The 18,917-nt window shown below is 31.1% G+C and overlaps 1 protein-coding gene across 1 annotated transcript; it reads left to right on the forward strand.

Moving 5' to 3' along the window:
* The first annotated feature begins 104 nt into the window (after positions 1 to 104).
* Positions 105 to 14,701, forward strand: LOC142334123 (uncharacterized). Its single transcript, XM_075381852.1, has 6 exons — positions 105 to 239; positions 2,180 to 2,443; positions 4,985 to 5,115; positions 7,198 to 7,497; positions 9,100 to 9,772; positions 14,255 to 14,701. The coding sequence occupies exons 2-6, from the start codon at positions 2,189 to 2,191 to the stop codon at positions 14,645 to 14,647; spliced, it is 1,752 nt and encodes a 583-aa protein (XP_075237967.1). The 5' UTR covers positions 105 to 239; positions 2,180 to 2,188; the 3' UTR covers positions 14,648 to 14,701.
* The last annotated feature ends 4,216 nt before the right edge of the window (positions 14,702 to 18,917 follow it).

Here is an 18,917-nt window from a genome sequence, read left to right on the forward strand (position 1 = left end):
CATGTGTTTTATAATTATTATAAAACACATACGCAGTTTAGATGAAAAACAAAAACAATAAATTAGAAAATGATGCAACATTAATGCAAGTTACAATTTCTTTAATCAAGTGTAACTGATTACACAGGAAGTGTTGTTTGAAAAATATTACGTAATATTTTCCTTTATAATTTATTAAATATATTGCTATTCTAGTTACTGTTGAAAATATAAGCATCTAGGATACACTGTTAATCAACGTAAGTAAATTTTTGGACTAATTTGTCTGTACAATACACTTCTTGGGTATTGTTTTGATTGTATGTATGTTAACATGTTTACCAATAATATGGTGATGTGTGTATATATATATATATATATATGTATACAGCAACAGTTTACTACGTAAAGGTGATTTGACTTTACTAGAAAATTTCATCGAACGGGTCTCTGTCGATGTTACGTTGGAGCCCATATATTGGCATAAATAAGCCTATATCTCAATTTATATAAAAAGGATTAATATATATATATATATATATATATATATATATATATATATATATATATTTATATTATATATATTTATATATATAAATTATATATATATATATATATATATATATATATATATACATATATATATACAGTTTGCTTAAACTTTATGTGAATATCTGAAAACAAATTTTAAAATTTTTTTTACTTCCATCATGAAAGTGGTGAAGAAAACAAAACAAATTTCAACAATGATTCTGCATTTTCCACATTTCTGACTATATTGAAGGAGAAATTCAATCGATTTGGGTTTGAAAATATTCTTCAGGAAGGTATCAAAAAAATATTTTTGAGTGTGTTGTATTTTTATTATTTCTAGGAGCAAAAAAAAAAATAATTAATATTTTTCCTATTTTATGCTATCGCTATTGGATGAATCCTTATAATATTTTTTTTTTAAATTTAAATTGTAATCTACTTATTAATATACGATTACAAGAGCGATTGTATTTTGCAAATTAATATACGACAAGACAGTAGTTTGTTAATCGGTAAAAGATGGAAGAGAGAATAACTAATTAGATTGTATTCTTTTTTGCTGTCGCTGTAAATTGAAAAACTGTAATGGATCAAAGAAAACCTTCGCCCGAAAATAATTAGTGTTTTAGTGTGATTACATATTTAAAACGCGTACACTATTGTCGTTTTTATACAACAAGAAAACGATGAGGCTTTTATTTATTAAAAATTATAATATATATAAAACAAAAATAAGGGTAGATTATATATATATTTATGTAGTAGGGGTTACGTGAAAAATTAACTGCATTTAGCACGATATCAGTTGTCTTCTAATTGTTGCTAGGCAACGGCTCACACAATCACGTACCGAATCTTCCAAATGGATTGAAAGATTAAGACCGAAAGGTTTTTCCTCTTCGTGCTTTTCGCTCGGCCGTTCTCTGATTTATTCAGTCTCAGAAGTCGTTTTTTCTTTGTGTAAATAAAAGAAAAACTAGCAGCCGGTAAAAGGCTGTTTGAACAACGTAACAACGTAACACTCTTTCTACGCATCCCGAGACCGAGTACTCGAAACGACACGTCGTGCCTTATGTCGTCTGTATAACATCTAATAAAATGAATTGTCTATTTTACTAAACATGACTTATTGCACGTAGATTTTAAAGTATTTAATAAGAAAAACATGGTTTTTTCATTACTATTGATTATAATTGTACAAACGTTACATATGTATAATATTAAAAGATAATGCCGGTTAACTAGGTTTGGTATTGCAGGTCGGCCAGCCCGTTCTGGATATTGTTATTTTCCACTGAATATAACAAACGAGACATTTACTCCATTTGGGCTTGCAAATTTTGTTTCTGTGAATGCCTTAAAAATTTTTCGGGTTTTTTTAAATTTTTATTTAATAAGGGGTTTGTACATCTGGTGACTAAAGAATTGTACGATTATTATTGTAACAGCACATTCTATTGTAAATTGACGTACGCGACTGGCTGTACCTGCCTCCTGTTACTTGTCTAAAATCATAATATCAAAAATAATTGACCAGGAAGGGCAAAATAAGTAGCAATAAAGAACGGGTAAAGCCGAAACGGGGATGTTATTTTAATTAATACATGTCCATTTTTTACCTGTCTATTAATTTACTATTTATTCATGTTTTTATTATTTTTTTTAGATAAACGAAATGAATACAATATACTTGTACAAATATTTATGGTTCATAGAATTTTTAATATTTATCAATTTATGCAATGATATTTATGCAGAGCAATTCAGAGAGATATTTGTGATAGATCAAGATCAAATTAATGAAAGAATGTTTAAAACAACATGTGAAAGTTTTGGTTATTTGGAAAAAACTCACAAACGTTTGTACAAAAGTTGTATTAGAATGGTAAAAAATCTTGAACCAAATCTTAATCCTTCTGATATGGTAAAGGTATGATTTTTAAATAAACTGATTATTATTTGTATTAAAATATTATCAAATCATATTTTATTGCCAATTTTATTTACTAGTTTAAATAAGAAGTTTCCGCTATTTTTTTTTTTTTTGTCTTCAGTCATTTGACTGGTTTGATGCAGCTCTCCAAGATTCCCTATCTAGTGCTAGTCGTTTCATTTCAGTATACCCTCTACATCCTACATCCCCAACAATTTGTTTTACATACTCCAAACGTGGCCTGCCAACACAATTTTTCCCTTCTACCTGTCCTTCCAATATTAAAGCGACTATTCCAGGATGCCTTAGTATATGGCCTATAAGTCTGTCTCTTCTTTTAACTATATTTTTCCAAATGCTTCTTTCTTCATCTATTTGCCGCAATACCTCTTCATTTGTCACTTTATCCACCCATCTGATTTTTAACATTCTCCTATAGCACCACATTTCAAAAGCTTCTAATCTTTTCTTCTCAGATACTCCGATCGTCCAAGTTTCACTTCCATATAAAGCGACACTCCAAACATACACTTTCAAAAATCTTTTCCTGACATTTAAATTAATTTTTCATGTAAACAAATTATATTTCTTACTGAAGGCTCGTTTAGCTTGTGCTATTCGGCATTTTATATCGCTCCTGCTTCGTCCATCTTTAGTAATTTTACTTCCCAAATAACAAAATTCTTCTACCTCCACAATCTTTTCTCCTCCTATTTTCACATTCAGCGGTCCATCTTTGTTATTTCTACTACATTTCATTACTTTTGTTTTGTTCTTGTTTATTTTCATGCGATAGTTCTTGCGTAGGACGTCATCTATGCCGTTCATTGTTTCTTCTAAATCCTTTTTACTCTCGGCTAGAATTACTATATCATCAGCAAATCGTAGCATCTTTATCTTTTCACCTTTTACTGTTACTCCGAATCTAAATTGTTCTTTAACATCATTAACTGCTAGTTCCATGTAAAGATTAAAAAGTAACGGAGATAGGGAACATCCTTGTCGGACTCCCTTTCTTATTACGGCTTCTTTCTTATGTTCTTCAATTGTTATTGTCGCTGTTTGGTTCCTGTACATGTTAGCAATTGTTCTTCTATCTCTGTATTTGAACCCTAATTTTTTTAAAATGCTGAACATTTTATTCCAGTCTACGTTATCGAAAGCCTTTTCTAGGTCTATAAACGCGAAGTATGTTGGTTTGTTTTTCTTTAATCTTCCTTCTACTATTAATCTGAGGCCTAAAATTGCTTCCCTTGTCCCTATACTTTTCCTGAAACCAAATTGGTCTTCTCCTAACACTTCTTCCACTTTCCTCTCAATTCTTCTGTATAAAATTCTAGTTAAGATTTTTGATGCATGACTAGTTAAACTAATTGTTCTGTATTCTTCACATTTATCTGCCCCTGCTTTCTTTGGTATCATAACTATAACACTTTTTTTGAAGTCTGATGGAAATTCCCAATTTTCATAAATATTACACACCAGTTTGTATAATCTATCAATCGCTTCCTCATCTGCACTGCGCAGTAATTCTACAGGTATTCCGTCTATTCCAGGAGCCTTTCTGCCATTTAAATCTTTTAATGCTCTCTTAAATTCAGATCTCAGCATTGTTTCTCCCATTTCACCCTCCTCAACTTCCTCTTCTTCCTCTATAACACCATTTTCTAATTCATTTCCTCCGTATAACTCTTCAATATATTCCACCCATCTATCGACTTTACCTTTCGTATTATATATTGGTGTACCATCTTTGTTTAACACATTATTAGATTTTAATTTATGTACCCCAAAATTTTCCTTAACTTTCCTGTATGCTCCGTCTATTTTACCAATGTTCATTTCTCTTTCCACTTCTGAACACTTTTCTTTAATCCACTCTTCTTTCACCAGTTTGCACTTCCTGTTTATAGCATTTCTTAATTTCCGATAGTTCCTTTTACTTTCTTCATCACTAGCATTTCCGCTATAAAATATCTAGCATTAGTTTCCGCTATAAAATATCCTAAAAGTTTCGGTGTTTTTTTGTAGGACACCTTTGCATTACAGACTGACAAGAAGATTTTAAATTTTTCTCGAAAGTTTCCATTTCTTACATTTGGCTCCGGTTCAAATAACTCAAGTTCCATTACAGATTATTATGTAGTCTAAAGGGTCGTTACCTTTTGTTCAACACAATCGTTTATGTTTCGAGTAAAGATGAGTTATATGGATTTATAATTTCAATCAACTTTTTAAATATTCACCTAAAACACCCTGAAGGAATTTCAAAGAATTACAGTGTGGCTTAATTTTACAGAAGGTTCAAAAATCAGGACAAACATTCCGCCAGATAACACTCGGTATCGAAGCGTTTTCAAATATATATTTATAAATATTTTCTTGTTAATTTTCACAAATAAAAAATGTAAAAAAACCGTTCGCATATTCTTCAAGAAACACTCTATATACAATTTTTTTTTTTAATTGATAAAATAATATTATTATTATTATATTTTAAGTTAAGCTTAAATATATATTTATTTTTATTATTTTCAGATATCAGATAACATAACATGGAGAACAACCATGATGGAAGCAACAGATATATTGAATATTTTCATTAAATATAAATGGGGACTTACGGAATACGGTTTATTTCTTCAACAGTTGGGTGATAAAACTGATAGGTAAACAAACTCTTTATTGTAATAAATATCAAACGATTTTTTTTCTACTAAATAATATGTGATTTGAACATCGATGATCATTTATTTCAGTTAATATATGATCATTTGTAAGATGTGAATAATTAATAATTCCGGTGCATGCTGGTATTACAGGTAATGAAATCGCAGACGAAGCTGCCAGAAAGGCAACAGTCTGCGATGATTTGGATGCATTTCCTGTAAGAGTGGCAGATGTTAAAAACCGTCTAACAAATATAGTAAAAAATAAGTGGAATGTTGAATGGAGGAGTTTAAATACAAAATTAAACTCAGTAAAAACTACTCCTTATAAATGGAAAAGCGAATTTAAGTTGACTCGCCGTGAATAAGTAGCGGTGACCAGACTTAGAATCGGTCACACGCGATTAACAAATTTATATTTGTTAACCGGCGAAGTGAGAACAATGTGCGGTGTTTGGAATAAAACACTTACAATTAAGCATCTAATAGAAGGGTGTACTATATATGAGGATCTCAGAAAGAGGTTCCGATTTACAAATAATATTAGTGCTGATGTGGATAATGGAAATGAAGAAAATATAGTTGCATTTCTACACGCCAGTGGACTTCTTAAAAGTCTATAAAATGAAAGTTTAAAACTGTGATAAAAGATACTCTAAGCGGTAGTTTATATATATAAAGAAAGAAATGGTATTGATAAGTTTAATTTTTATATTAATTTCATGGTCTTTTGAGAACCTTATCTCAAATTTTAATATCGGGGCTCTTTACACCCCGTAAGTGTTTGTGATTGTCCTTGTCTTTTATGTCTTAAATGTTTTGTGTAGTTTGTGCTTTTAAATAAAATGTAAGGGCCCTTTACACCCTTACATATGACGATCCAGATGGTGATAGTAATTTCTTTTAAAGATTGTGACGAGGGCTAATGACCTTAGCAGTCGATGCCCGTAAAATTCCAGATAAAAAAAAAAAAAAAAATTAATATTTTAAATAATAAAATTAACTCATTTTATGGGTGAGGAGGTGCAACTCCATTTACGCACAGAGTGACGGACAAGCACTGGTGATCTCATCCAACCAACATCAGCAGACTACTGAGTTAAACCAGCCCATATTCTACCAGGACTCGATCCGGAGCCGTTTACCGCATTACTTCAGGCTGACTCCTTCTATCCTAGCCTGATTCAGGACTACCCCAGTGGCCCATCGTGGTTCTGAGAATGCTCCCGACGAATTTGGTTACACACTCCCAGCTGAGCATCATCTTAACCACATATTGAGGGCACAGTGCTCCGAGAGCCGCCTCTACTGTTTAATTTCAATAGACATTATTGAATATATCTTCTCAAAATGAAATTATGTACAAAGTTAAATACAAATTCTTTACTGTTAAATTAACAAAGGTGTTCTATTCCACACCTTAAAAAGGGTATTTTCCGGCTAAATGATTCGTGTATTACCCCATTTTTCTTAAAGCCTAAGTAAGATAGAATTGTCGGGCCACTTCGTTTCAACTTCATAGTTCAATAATCGTATGGAAGTATAATATATAGTCCTCGATCTTTACTCCAAGAATTTAAGTAAGTATGAAATTAAACAATTTCATATAAATAGCAGAAAGCATGGATAAATGTTTCTTGAGCCATAAATCCCTAACGCGACGTTTTCTGACCGATATTTATATGAATTTTTTTTCTTATTTGTAGCTATTGAATCATCTCATAAAAGATTGTTGCGCAATTTGGAATCACATTGTATATATATATATATGTATATATATATATATATATATATATATATACAGTGCATAATTAAAATGATCAGCTAGTTTTAAATTTTCAACAAAAAAACTACAAAATATAAAAAGAACAACAAATTTCTCATTTTTGTTGGAAAAACAAATTAAAATTTTGCACATCAAGATGGCATTTAATTTAAAATACCAGTTTTTATTAAGTTACCTTTTATTTATTATGTTATTTTATATTTAGAAATAAATTGTAAGACTTTCAAATCATTCCTTTAATCCAAAATTATAAGAAACACTTTTAGGAATGATATGATTTTTTATCTTGTAAACAGAATCAGTATTCTAAAAAATGTAATGGAAGCAATGCCTTGGCCAAAATGGAAATTATTTTGTGATAATAGATTTGCTACAATATTTGATACATATAAAATAATGCCTTTAATTATAACATCTAAAGAACATTTAGAAAAATTAACGGAATATATGATGTGGTTGCATGAAACAGTTGATAAGAAACAAGTACCTATGAGTAATAAAAGACGAGGAAGAAATGAACCTACAGAAGTAGAACAATTCGGATGCACATATCCTTTTGTAGCAACACTTATAGATTTAATCAATAAACGAGAAGGGTAAGTTATTGTACATTTTTATTTTGTTTTATAAAGTGTAAAGTTACAAAAAATTTAGTAGAGTTCGGTGGTATTTTTGGCAACTAGACAGGGCTATGTAAATCGTAACATAAGCCCCACCAAATCGAGGAGTACGCATGCTTTTTAACCAAGGACAAAAACTCAATCGGGTACAGACAGGGTACAGTTATAGTTACAATTATTGAGAAGAGTTTCTTGACTTGTATGATTTTTTTGGGAGCGTGCTTACAATTTTACCTAATATTTATGATACACTTCTACTATATAAGCTAAAATTCGGGCGATATCGAATTCTTTCCCTGGCTGTAACTCGAAAAAAAAGCATTTCTCCTAGTCGCCTCAAAAAATCTATTTATAATAACCACAAAAAAAAAAATACAAGCAGGAATTATCAACATGAATCTAATATATTTAATAACGCAATGACTGAAAAAAAGGCAAAAAAACTATCATGACTCTAACAGATCAAATTATTTCCTATAAATGTAACGATTACAAAACTTAAAACTTGGTCGGTTATAAATATCATAAGTGATAGTGTAAAATGTAACAGAAACATTATTTTTATCAGTGTTGCTAAAACGGTTAGAACAAGATATCTATGAGTATGTGAAATGAAACATTCAGATTTTAAAAAAAGGCTGCAAAGATAATAGGGAAATCATTAAGAAATTATCTGTAACATTAACTATAATAACTGTAATCTGATAGGTTACGTAATAAATTAAGTTAGTTTTAAGAACAATTGATTCATGTTTTTTGATTTTCTAAAAATACGTTTTAATAGAATATAAAACAAAAAGCCACTTTGGTAAGATTTTCCGAGTGATTTCCAATTATTAAATTTTAATTTAACACCAGAGAACATTTCCAAACAATTGTTTTTAAAATTAACAGAAAAAAACAGATCATTGTTTAGCTTGTTATTAAAAAATGTGTACTTACATAATGTAGCATGTTCAAATTCAATGGCTGTATGCTTTAAAAAATATTAGTGAAAAAACTTACCAAATACATTGAAGAATAAGGAAATGTTGTACAATAAGGTTTTTTGTGATATCTAGTACCCAAGAACGATACAAAATTCATTTATATTTTCAAAATGAATTTACTACATGATCCGTAACTATTTAAAAAATATAGTGGGTTTACGTATAGAGTGACCGAGCTGAATTTTCCAAAAATAATACCCTATATTTAGAAAACCAGTCTTCTTTTAATAATATATTCAATTGAAAAGAAATTAAAAAAAAAATTTGGTTCTGTACACTCTCAAAATCGTCAATGTTAAACCGACTCACAATACAACTGTAGTCGGTTGAAATTTAGACCCCAAAACAGAAGGTTTAATACGTGTTTTGGTTGGAAAAATGTTAAACAGTTACGCATATTCAATGGCGATACGAAATGAATGGATTATAGATCCTCCTATATCCTAGTTTATTTGTCAGTTGGAGAAGACATTTAAAAGTTTCAGTGAGGGATGAAACTGTGGATCGTGTAAGCGTTACACTGCCTTTCTTATTTATTGAATTACAATCTGTATGTTGATATATAAATGTATATTTCTTTTTTTTTTAGAAGCTATTCAAATGAAGATATCAACCGGCTTTACTATACATTATGTATAGATTCATATTATAAAAAATGGGATTTACAGTTATTTAGAAAAATTTTTAATGAAGCTGAAAATAGTGATATTAAAATTGATGAGTTAATAAATATATTAAAGTTTGGTGATAAAGTTGTAACAGCATTAAACCTTTTCGATGATTCAGAAGTATTAAAAATAACACAATACAATCAGTATTTAAAATTATGTAAAAATAATGATTTGTGTATGCAAGATTTATCCAGTTTTCTGGAAAATATTATTTTAAATACGAATGTGGATGCTCAAACAGTATGTGCTACACTTGATAATTGTGGAAATGACACAAAGTGTGACGTATCGGATTTATTAGCATTATTAGATAGAAGTAGTTTGGATATGGAAAATATAACAGTAAATCAAAGAGATTGTTCTATAATTTTGGTTATTAAGTTATACGATATATATAAACTTGATAACCCGGGAGAGAAAATTATGCTGAAAAAATCAAATATAAAAAATATTACCGAGGAAATAAAAAAAAAAACATGGAGTATTTGTGATTATAACGAACTTTTAGAAAAAGTTTATACATTAAAAATGAATGGAGTAGACTTCCAAAAGTTCCGTGATGTAAATTTTTATGAAAAGGAATTATATAAGGTAATAAAAATATTTACATATTTAAATATAATAAAAATATAAATGTTGATGTTAAATCACCAATAATTATTAATTCCATCATTTAAAAAAACTTTTTTTTTTTAAATTATTCAATGTCAATTAGACGAAAATAGCGAGTGAAGCCAGCGTTAAATTATGTTGAAAATAACGCACAGGTTTGGTGTAAATGTTGATCGTCACCGCAACACAGCTGATTCTGAAGTCGAGAGTTCTATGCATCAAATCGTAATAAAAAACAGTTACTGTTTTGAATATTAAATCGTAGATAAAGGTGTTATTTGTTGGTTGGCTTTCAATTAACAATCCTTTCCAGAAATAGTCGAATTGAGAGTGTACAAGATTACACGTTATGTACATTCATCCTCTGAATTTACCTTAAGGTGGTTTCGGAGGCTAACAAGAAAAAGTAATGTTGTTTTGATATCGAACAGAGTTCAGTAAACGGAATAGTTAATTAGGTTACCAACATATAACTTTCGGGAATTTCGGGATGGGCCGACGAGGTGAAGAGAGGCACTTGGCGAACCAGGAGAATTCCACTGATGCTATCACTAGACATAAAAAACGCGTTCGGGGCTATTGGTTGGGGTCATATTAATGACGCAATTGCGGCTAGGGGCCTCAGCCCGTACCTGCGTAGGCAAATTGAATGTTACTTGTCCAACAGAGGATGTCTGGTGGAAGCACAGGAAGAAACAGTACATTTTCAAATGCACGGTGGAGTTCCGCAGGGCTCTGTTTTGGGGCCGTTGTTGTGGCTGGTGATTATAGATGAACTCCTTCAGAAGGAATTTCCTGTCGGCGTTCAGGTGCTGGCTTATGCAGATGACCTTGCAGTCCTCGTAGAGGGAAGGACGGTCTTGGAGGTGCGGGAGAGGGTGTATGCGGCCATCGACACTATACAGGAGTGGTTGAGGTCCAGGGGTCTGCAACTGTCTACGGAAAAATGCCGGTGTATTGCCTTTACGGGTAGAAGAGTGCTAGAACCGTTCAATATTTCCATCAACGGTCATGCTATAGAAGAAGCGAATAACATCAAGTACTTAGGAGTTATCCTCCAGAAAAACGGTAGATACACCGAGCACATAGTCAATGTATGCAACAAGGCAGAAAGGATGATAAAAAGTCTAAACATCATTATGTCATCGCAGAATGCCCCTCGGGCCTCAAAGCGCCGTTTACTGGCGACCACCGTCGTGTCTTCGCTTATGTATGCCGTTCCGGCCTGGTGGCGCTCTTTCGCCATCAGGCGCAACAAAGAGAGACTGGCGAGGACGCACAGGTGTGTGCTCCTAGGTGTTGTGTCCGCATACAGGACAGTGTCCTATGCCGCCCTGTGCGTGTTATCGGGTACATCTCCTATTGACCTAATCGCAAAAAAGAGGGTGGAGAGGGCACAAGGCAAGCCAGAACAAGAGGTCAGGGATGCCGTTTATAATATCTGGCAGGAAAGATGGTCGCAGGAAGCTGTGGGTCGATGGACGAGAACCCTCATCCCCAACATCAAGCCATGGTTGTCGAGAAGATTTGGTGAGGTTGACCATCACCTATCGCAGTTTTTTACAGGACATGGTTCCTTCAATAACTACCTGCACAAAATAGGCAAGAGAGAAGAACCAATTTGCAACTACTGCAACGAGATAGATGATGCTGAGCACACCTTTTTTGAGTGCAATAGGTGGGACACACTTAGACATAGTAAGGCACTCACAGGTATAACTCCAGAGACAACAATAGACTACATGCTAAGAAGCGAGTCAAACTGGAATAATTTTGCTAGTTTTGTTAGACAAGTTGTTCTACAGAAATACTCCGATGAGAGAAGACAAGGTGTTGGCTAGAATAGGACTGGGTGGACAGCCTTGCTGGTGAGGTCCAGCATGCTGCGGTGTGTTGGCACTGATGAGCCACCAAGGACTCCACGGGTAACAGTCAGGCAAGAGCACACTGAATACTGAAGGGACCCGGTACCGCGTCGCGGCGAACTGGGTCTGGCGTGGTGTATTAGTATTGCCCTTTTGGGTCCCCAAGGGGCCAATATTGATAAAGAACTCTCAAAAAGAGCTAACCGGTAGGCCGACCTGCCTTGCCGGTATATAGCCGGTAGGTGGGGAGGCCTATTTGAGTTTAAAGACACTCCCCTGGGCGGCGTAATACCAACAAGTCGGTCCGGCCCAGGGGAGCTGAGAGAAAAAAAAAAAAAAAAAAAAGGTTACCAACATAACCTTTGTAGTTTTCTGTTTAGCTTCCGGAATCAGCGTAAGGTATTAATTCAAAGGATGATATGAATGAATGTAAATGAACTGTAGTCTTTTACAGTTTCAGGTCGACCATTCATGAGATGTCTGGTTAATTGAAACCCAACCACCAACGAACACTGTTATCCACGATCAAGTATACAAATCTTGATAAATATAAAATTGGTACTTACGTATTAACGCCATTGTAGCTACAGCTTTTTTAAAAACAATGTAGTCAATCTGATTTCGTTGGAAAATGGGCCGATATATAGTTTAACATATTTTATTTATATTTATTTTATTTAAAAATATAATTTAGCCAAACTTAACCTACGGTCACTTCCCAAGCTAACCTTGACGAATTAACACCGTAATATTTTAGTATTTATTTATAAATTCAGTAATTATTTTTATTTAAATAATAAATAATATCAATAATTACTGAATTTTAATAATACTTAAAAAATTACGGATTTAATTAGTCAAGGTTAGTGTAGGTTAAGTTTGGTTAAATTATATTTATAAAATAAATAAATATAAATAACCATTTCTTAAAATTAATAAAGAGACTCGCTAAAATAAATACTCAATTTTAAATAAAGCTGTAATTGCGGTGGCGTTAATACGTAAGTACCGTAAAATTACTTACATATTAGTGTAATCCCTTTGCTAGGATTTAAATCTGAGAACTCTCTAGGAAAATTCTTACAATGTTATTATTAGTTTTCAAAATTTTGTTTTGTGAAGACTATTTTTACGTTACAACCTGAATTATTCGCTTATTAACTTTTGTTTTCTTAACAAAGTTTATTTTGTTTTAATTTTTTGTTTCTTTTTTCTAAAATATTGGATGTTGTATGTTCTCCTTTGTTACATTATTCTCGGAGGAATCTCTGTAAATTTTCTCATCGTGTATGACTGTTATATCTGAAGTACATGTTTTTTTTTTTAATTTTTAACCCAATATCTCCGGAGCTACACTGTAAGCTGTATTTTACTTCAACTTTCAATTTATTAACATATCTTTACCAAATATTTCGTAACGCTCGCAAACCTTGTCAAGTTAATATTAAATTATTCTAATAAATATTACACAAATTTACAGATCTCTCTAGCTGCTGCTACCTGGATATAACATGTGAGTGAGGTGTTACTTGTATATACTCATGCTGACCATTATTGGGAGGATTGGTTATTTGAAACTCAATCATCGAAGAACACCGTTATCCAGGATCTGGTATTCAAATTCGTATAAAAGCAAGTACCTTTATTAGAATTCGAATACTGTAAATTCTGGATTACCAAATATGGTGATCCCTGAAGACGAGTTTAAAAACTCGAACAGAATTAGGATTCTTTATTTAGCGGGAAAGATTCCTTGATGTGCAACTATCCAGCGGATCACGTGGTACGGTATGGGCCAATATTAACAGCTCGACTTGCAGGTAACAAACCTGACACGAGCACACAAAATACTAAACTAAAAAGCCGGCCCCGGCGTTCCCAAGCCAATTTCCTGTTATCAACATATATTAAATTTCATACATACTGATTGCTTAAACTTATTTAAAATATAAAACCACTAAATTTTCCTTCTCTTTTATCCTCCTGAACCACCGTAAAATATCACTTCAAAAGATGAATGAAGATAGTGTTATGTATCGTGAATAATAATGGATGATGTATGAGTATTAATGTAAATGTAGTTTCGTTATGCACAATCTCAGATCGACCGTTCCTGAGATGTGTGGTTAATTGAAACCCAATCACCAAAGAACATCGTTATTCGCGATAAAGTATTCCAAATTTATAACGTGGACACCGGTTTTTTTTGTGTTTGGGTTTCAATTATTCACCTATCTTAGAAACGGTCGACCTGAGACTGTTCAAGACTATACTTAATTTAAATTCATACTTGTCATTCTCATTCATCTTATGAAATATTATTATTCAGAAATATATTCTTTACAACCTAATATTTCTTTTCATGAAATATTTCTGTAAAATTCTAAATATTCTCACAAATATGAAAATATCTCATGAGCGTACATTACGCGTTCGTATCCTCAAACCGTTTAGTTATGTAAGCTAGTTTTAAAAGAAAATTGATCATGCACACCATATAGAAATACCTGCCTGGGCGGCTAGTAAATTAATAATCGATAGTAACTGAGTAGTTTTATCAATCATATTAATAACACTTTTTTAATAATTTTTACAGGTGACTGAAATATTGGTTTACATATCTAAACTTCAAATTAATGATATATGGAGTAAAATGGTGACAATGAATTTAAAAAGTAGTTATAAATTTGTTGAGATATTAAAATGGAAGGAAGGGCCGATCACTGAACAGTCACTAACATATTATTTCAATTTAGATCAACCAATTGATTGTCATTCAGATATTTTGAAAGCGGTAATATCTTACAATGAAGCAATTGCTGGAAACTTAAGCAAAGATGAGCATGAGAAGATTTATAAAATGTTATGCCCAACTGAAGATATTGAAAAAATCAACAGGATTATAAATTACATTAATTCAGTAGGTTTAACTATAAAAAATCCGACTGTAATGTTAACGATGTTATTAAACGTATATTTTGGTATGTAAGGTTGATTTTACTATTTTTCGATCAACAAAAATGTACTGAAATAAAAATGATTACAACAGTAAAATGTATTTCTTCATCCATTTTAATTTATATTAAGAAAATAAAAAACACAATACAAATTGAAAGTGTTAAAAATAATTTTATAAGCAAGCATATATCAATGTTTCAGTAACATTTTAGGACAAAATATTTACAAAATTTAAGTTTGAATAGAGAAGATCCGTGATACCTATTTTGTATAATCGTTTACCCCCTATACTAAATTACATTTATACTTATAATTAATAGATGATAAATGTATTTTATAACGTGTTAAAAAAATCACGAATGACCCGGATCGAACCCGGGATCTTCGGATTAAAGGACGAAACGCTACCACTCTACAACTAAGTTATACATAACTCAAATGAATAAAAAATTTTACAAAAAAATTTCTTTCAGAATAAAGTACAACAGATAAAAAAAAAAAGATTTATTAAATAACTTACATATATTTTTATTTAATTGAATTCTATCGTTAATAAGATGCATTTATAATCAGTGATAAGAAAATAAATAATACTAAAGTTAAAAAAACTGACAACACATTCGTACGGCTTTCTCATCACGTGACGTTTTTCTGATGCAAGGCTAACACAATTTAACCCACCGGGTTGGTCTAGTGGTGAACGCGTCTTCCCAAATCAGCTGATTTGGAAGGCGAGAGTTCCAGCGTTCAAGTCCTAGTAAAGCCAGTTATTTTTATACGGATTTGAATACTAGATCGTGGATACCGGTGTTCTTTGGTGGTTGGGTTTCAATTAACCACACATCTCAGGTATGGTCGAACTGAGAATGTACAAGACTACACTTCATTTACACTCATACACATCATCCTCTGAAGTATTATCTAAAAACGGTAGTTACCGGAGGCTAAACAGGAAAAGAAGAAAGAAAGAAAGAAAAGGCTAACACAATTTAAAATATTTATAATTAATATTTTTGGTACTTACTTATTAACGCCACCGCAGCTACAGCTTTATTTAAAAACAGAGAAGTCAATCGGATTTCGGTGGAAAATGGGCCGATATAGAGTTTAACATAGATTCAAAACAGTCTCTTTATTAATTTTAATAAATGGTTATTTATATTTATTTATTTTATAAATATATAACCAAACTTATACTACGCTTGCTAACCTTGACTAATTAACAGGAGTGTTTTGATTATTTAAAAAATAAATAATTGCAATAATTACTGAATTTATTAAATAAATACTGAAAAAAATTACGATGTTAATTAGTCAAGGTTAGCGAGCGTAGGTTAAGTTTGGTTAATTTATATTTATAAAATAAATAAATATAAATTGTATTGTGTTGATAGTTGAACTTAATTCGGTTAATGGACTGTAGAATAAAACACTGAATTAAGTATAACTATGATACTAACAACTTTAATAACAAAAAATTTTTGACACATTAGCTGGCGACTCGGCCATATTGTATAATTGCCCTTAGCATACTAACCTAATATTACATGCTACCTGAATAATTCAATCTTATGCAAGCAAAGAATCGACGCAACATAAATAATCATTTCTTAAAATTAACAAAGAGACTTCATTTTCCACCGAAATCCGATTGACTACTTTGTTTTAAAATATAGCTTTAGCTGCGGTGGCGTTAATACGTAAGTAAAATATTTTTTTGTAAAGCTGTATTTCAATGCTATACAAACACTCCCTTTGGTGATGGGGGAATATTGACGCTGATAATTATTCTTATCGATATAACAAAATGTTTTTTTTTTAATATTTTTATTTGAAATAAATTTCAATATATTTGAAATATTCCGTTTTCGCGTAAAGTTCAGTAAATAAAAATTTATTTTTCCTGATCTCTGTGACGGAGTGGTAGCGTCTCGTCTATTCTTCCAGAGATCCTGTGTTTGAATCCAAGTAAGGCATGGGAATCATTTCACATAATACAAATTTCCATCGGCATAATATGCATAGCAAACGTTGATGCATGTAAAACTAAAAAAATGATATATATATATACTTATATATATTTCTTATTATTATTTATTTATTGTTATCATTATTTATATTATTTAATTAAGATCCAGTAAATGAATATGGAAAACCATATAGAGCTTGATTATGATTAATTAATTAAACACTCTCGTTTCTTGCAGCGAGCATTGATATCTTTTACATCATCATATATTTTATTTACACAGTAAAATTCTAACGTATTTTATGCTGTTTGACATATAATTTTTTTTTATTAACATTTTATTGTTTCAAAAACAAAAACGGTTATTAATTTTTTTTTAAATGTATTGCAGATGCTTGTACACATTTGTTAAATATAAAAAAAAACTGTGATGAATAGTAATAATAATATTGTTTTAAATTGATGAAAATATTACAACCTCTAATTATTATTCTCTTTTGCAATCAAAATTAATTTAGATTTCTAAATAATACATGTAGAAAACAGTAAAAATTATTGGAAATTAAGATTCTCTAACGGCAAACTTGTTTCGAAGATTACCAGTAATATAATTAATATGAAATGAACAAAAATAAAACTTCAATTTAATACTAACTTAAAAGAAGTGCAAAGTAGGATTCACCATAAAAATATCGTATAATCTATTTCCCAGTAAAGAAATCCATATTTCTTAGTAAAGAGATATAGAATTTCACAAAAATAAAGAACCAATTAGTTAATATTTAGCAGTAAATAAAAATAATCTTTATTTAACTTTAAAAGAGTCGTTGGCGCGCATCAGGCCGGCTTACTTCGTGGTCCTCTTTGCGCCAATAGCAGGAACTGCATCGGTAATTAAACATTATATTTCTATTTAAAACTATTAAATTATGTATATAATAATTCCTTGAGCCTAATTTAAGGAATAAAACCAACAAAATGTTCAGAAAAATATACTCAATGCTATAATATTTATTTCATAAAATATTCCTGTAAAACATAAAATATTCACACAGATATGAGTATACGAAAGAATCGAGAATCCGGCGGGCAAAGTACTCCTAATAGACGGTCGGACGATCGAAGCGAGTCCTTATCCGCTAGTTTCTTTTAAATAATTGTGAAAAAATAAATCATAATTTATTAATTTTAAGCGATTAAACTCGATCTAAATGAAAAAGAAAATACTGTTTAATAGCAAATATAGTCTTTCATGTTTCTCATAGAATTAACACAAAAACTAGCATCTCAATCACGACTTTGCCAACCCTATATGATCAATTTCCTTTTCCGACGTGGTAAATGTTTCTTTAAGTTATATTTTGTAGTCAAGTGAGCGGAGCCAGGTGAAACCTGCAGCATTGCAAATACAGTAATGTTGACCGTGGCTCTGTTGATCAAGCTGCCACATTGTTGACCATCGCACTCCTTAAACTGTGGATATTCAGAAACACCCTAAAATGATTTTTAAATATTTATCTTAAGCGGATTTAAAAGGACAAATATACTGAACATCTCATTTAGAATATTACAAATTGGATAAAATTTACAATCATTTTTCAAAAATGTTTACATTTCTTCACTTGTTTCAAGAGATCTAATTTCTGAAGATCTAGAAACTGTTTTTTAGATATTGACATGAAGATTATAGTCACCAGAAATCAAAATAATCCACATTTGTTACCGACAAACCCAAAAAAAATTAAATTAAATTTTGTTTTTTACATTTGAATGCTTGAAATTCGGAATTTCAAAAGAAATACAATTTCAAAAAGGGAAACAAAATATATACATACGGGTCCCGATCAAACGAAAGTCACGTCACTAAATGTTATAAAGGAATGTATTAAATTTGTACCTAACATAATTTCTGATAGTAATGGCGTGGCATGTTATGACCTACCTATTTACAAAATTAAATTTATAAAAAACAAATTCTTAATCACTTTTTGAACTTACGACTTAGGACACACAAGAGTAGGTCGTGTCTCCTGCTTTAATAAGTTGATCGATTTCAGCTTCACTTTAATTTGAAAAATAGTTTTATTGTAGTGCAGTTCCTTTGGGATAATGACTTGTTTGTATCGGCGAATTTTGGAGTGTACTGAAAGGTATTTTTTATTGTATTTCTGCCAGTTTAAACCTTGTACGTTTTTAATTTTGAACAATTTGTTTTGCCACGGAAATAATTGTTTTCATTTGTAGTTGATGATTTACCCTAAATATTTTTATCTGCTGAAATATTCCAATTAAATTATTATAATAATAAAATTTTACTAAATATGTCTACTTT

This window comes from Lycorma delicatula, chromosome 13 (genome assembly GCF_047948215.1).
Source record: "Lycorma delicatula isolate Av1 chromosome 13, ASM4794821v1, whole genome shotgun sequence".
NCBI lineage: Eukaryota > Metazoa > Arthropoda > Insecta > Hemiptera > Fulgoridae > Lycorma > Lycorma delicatula.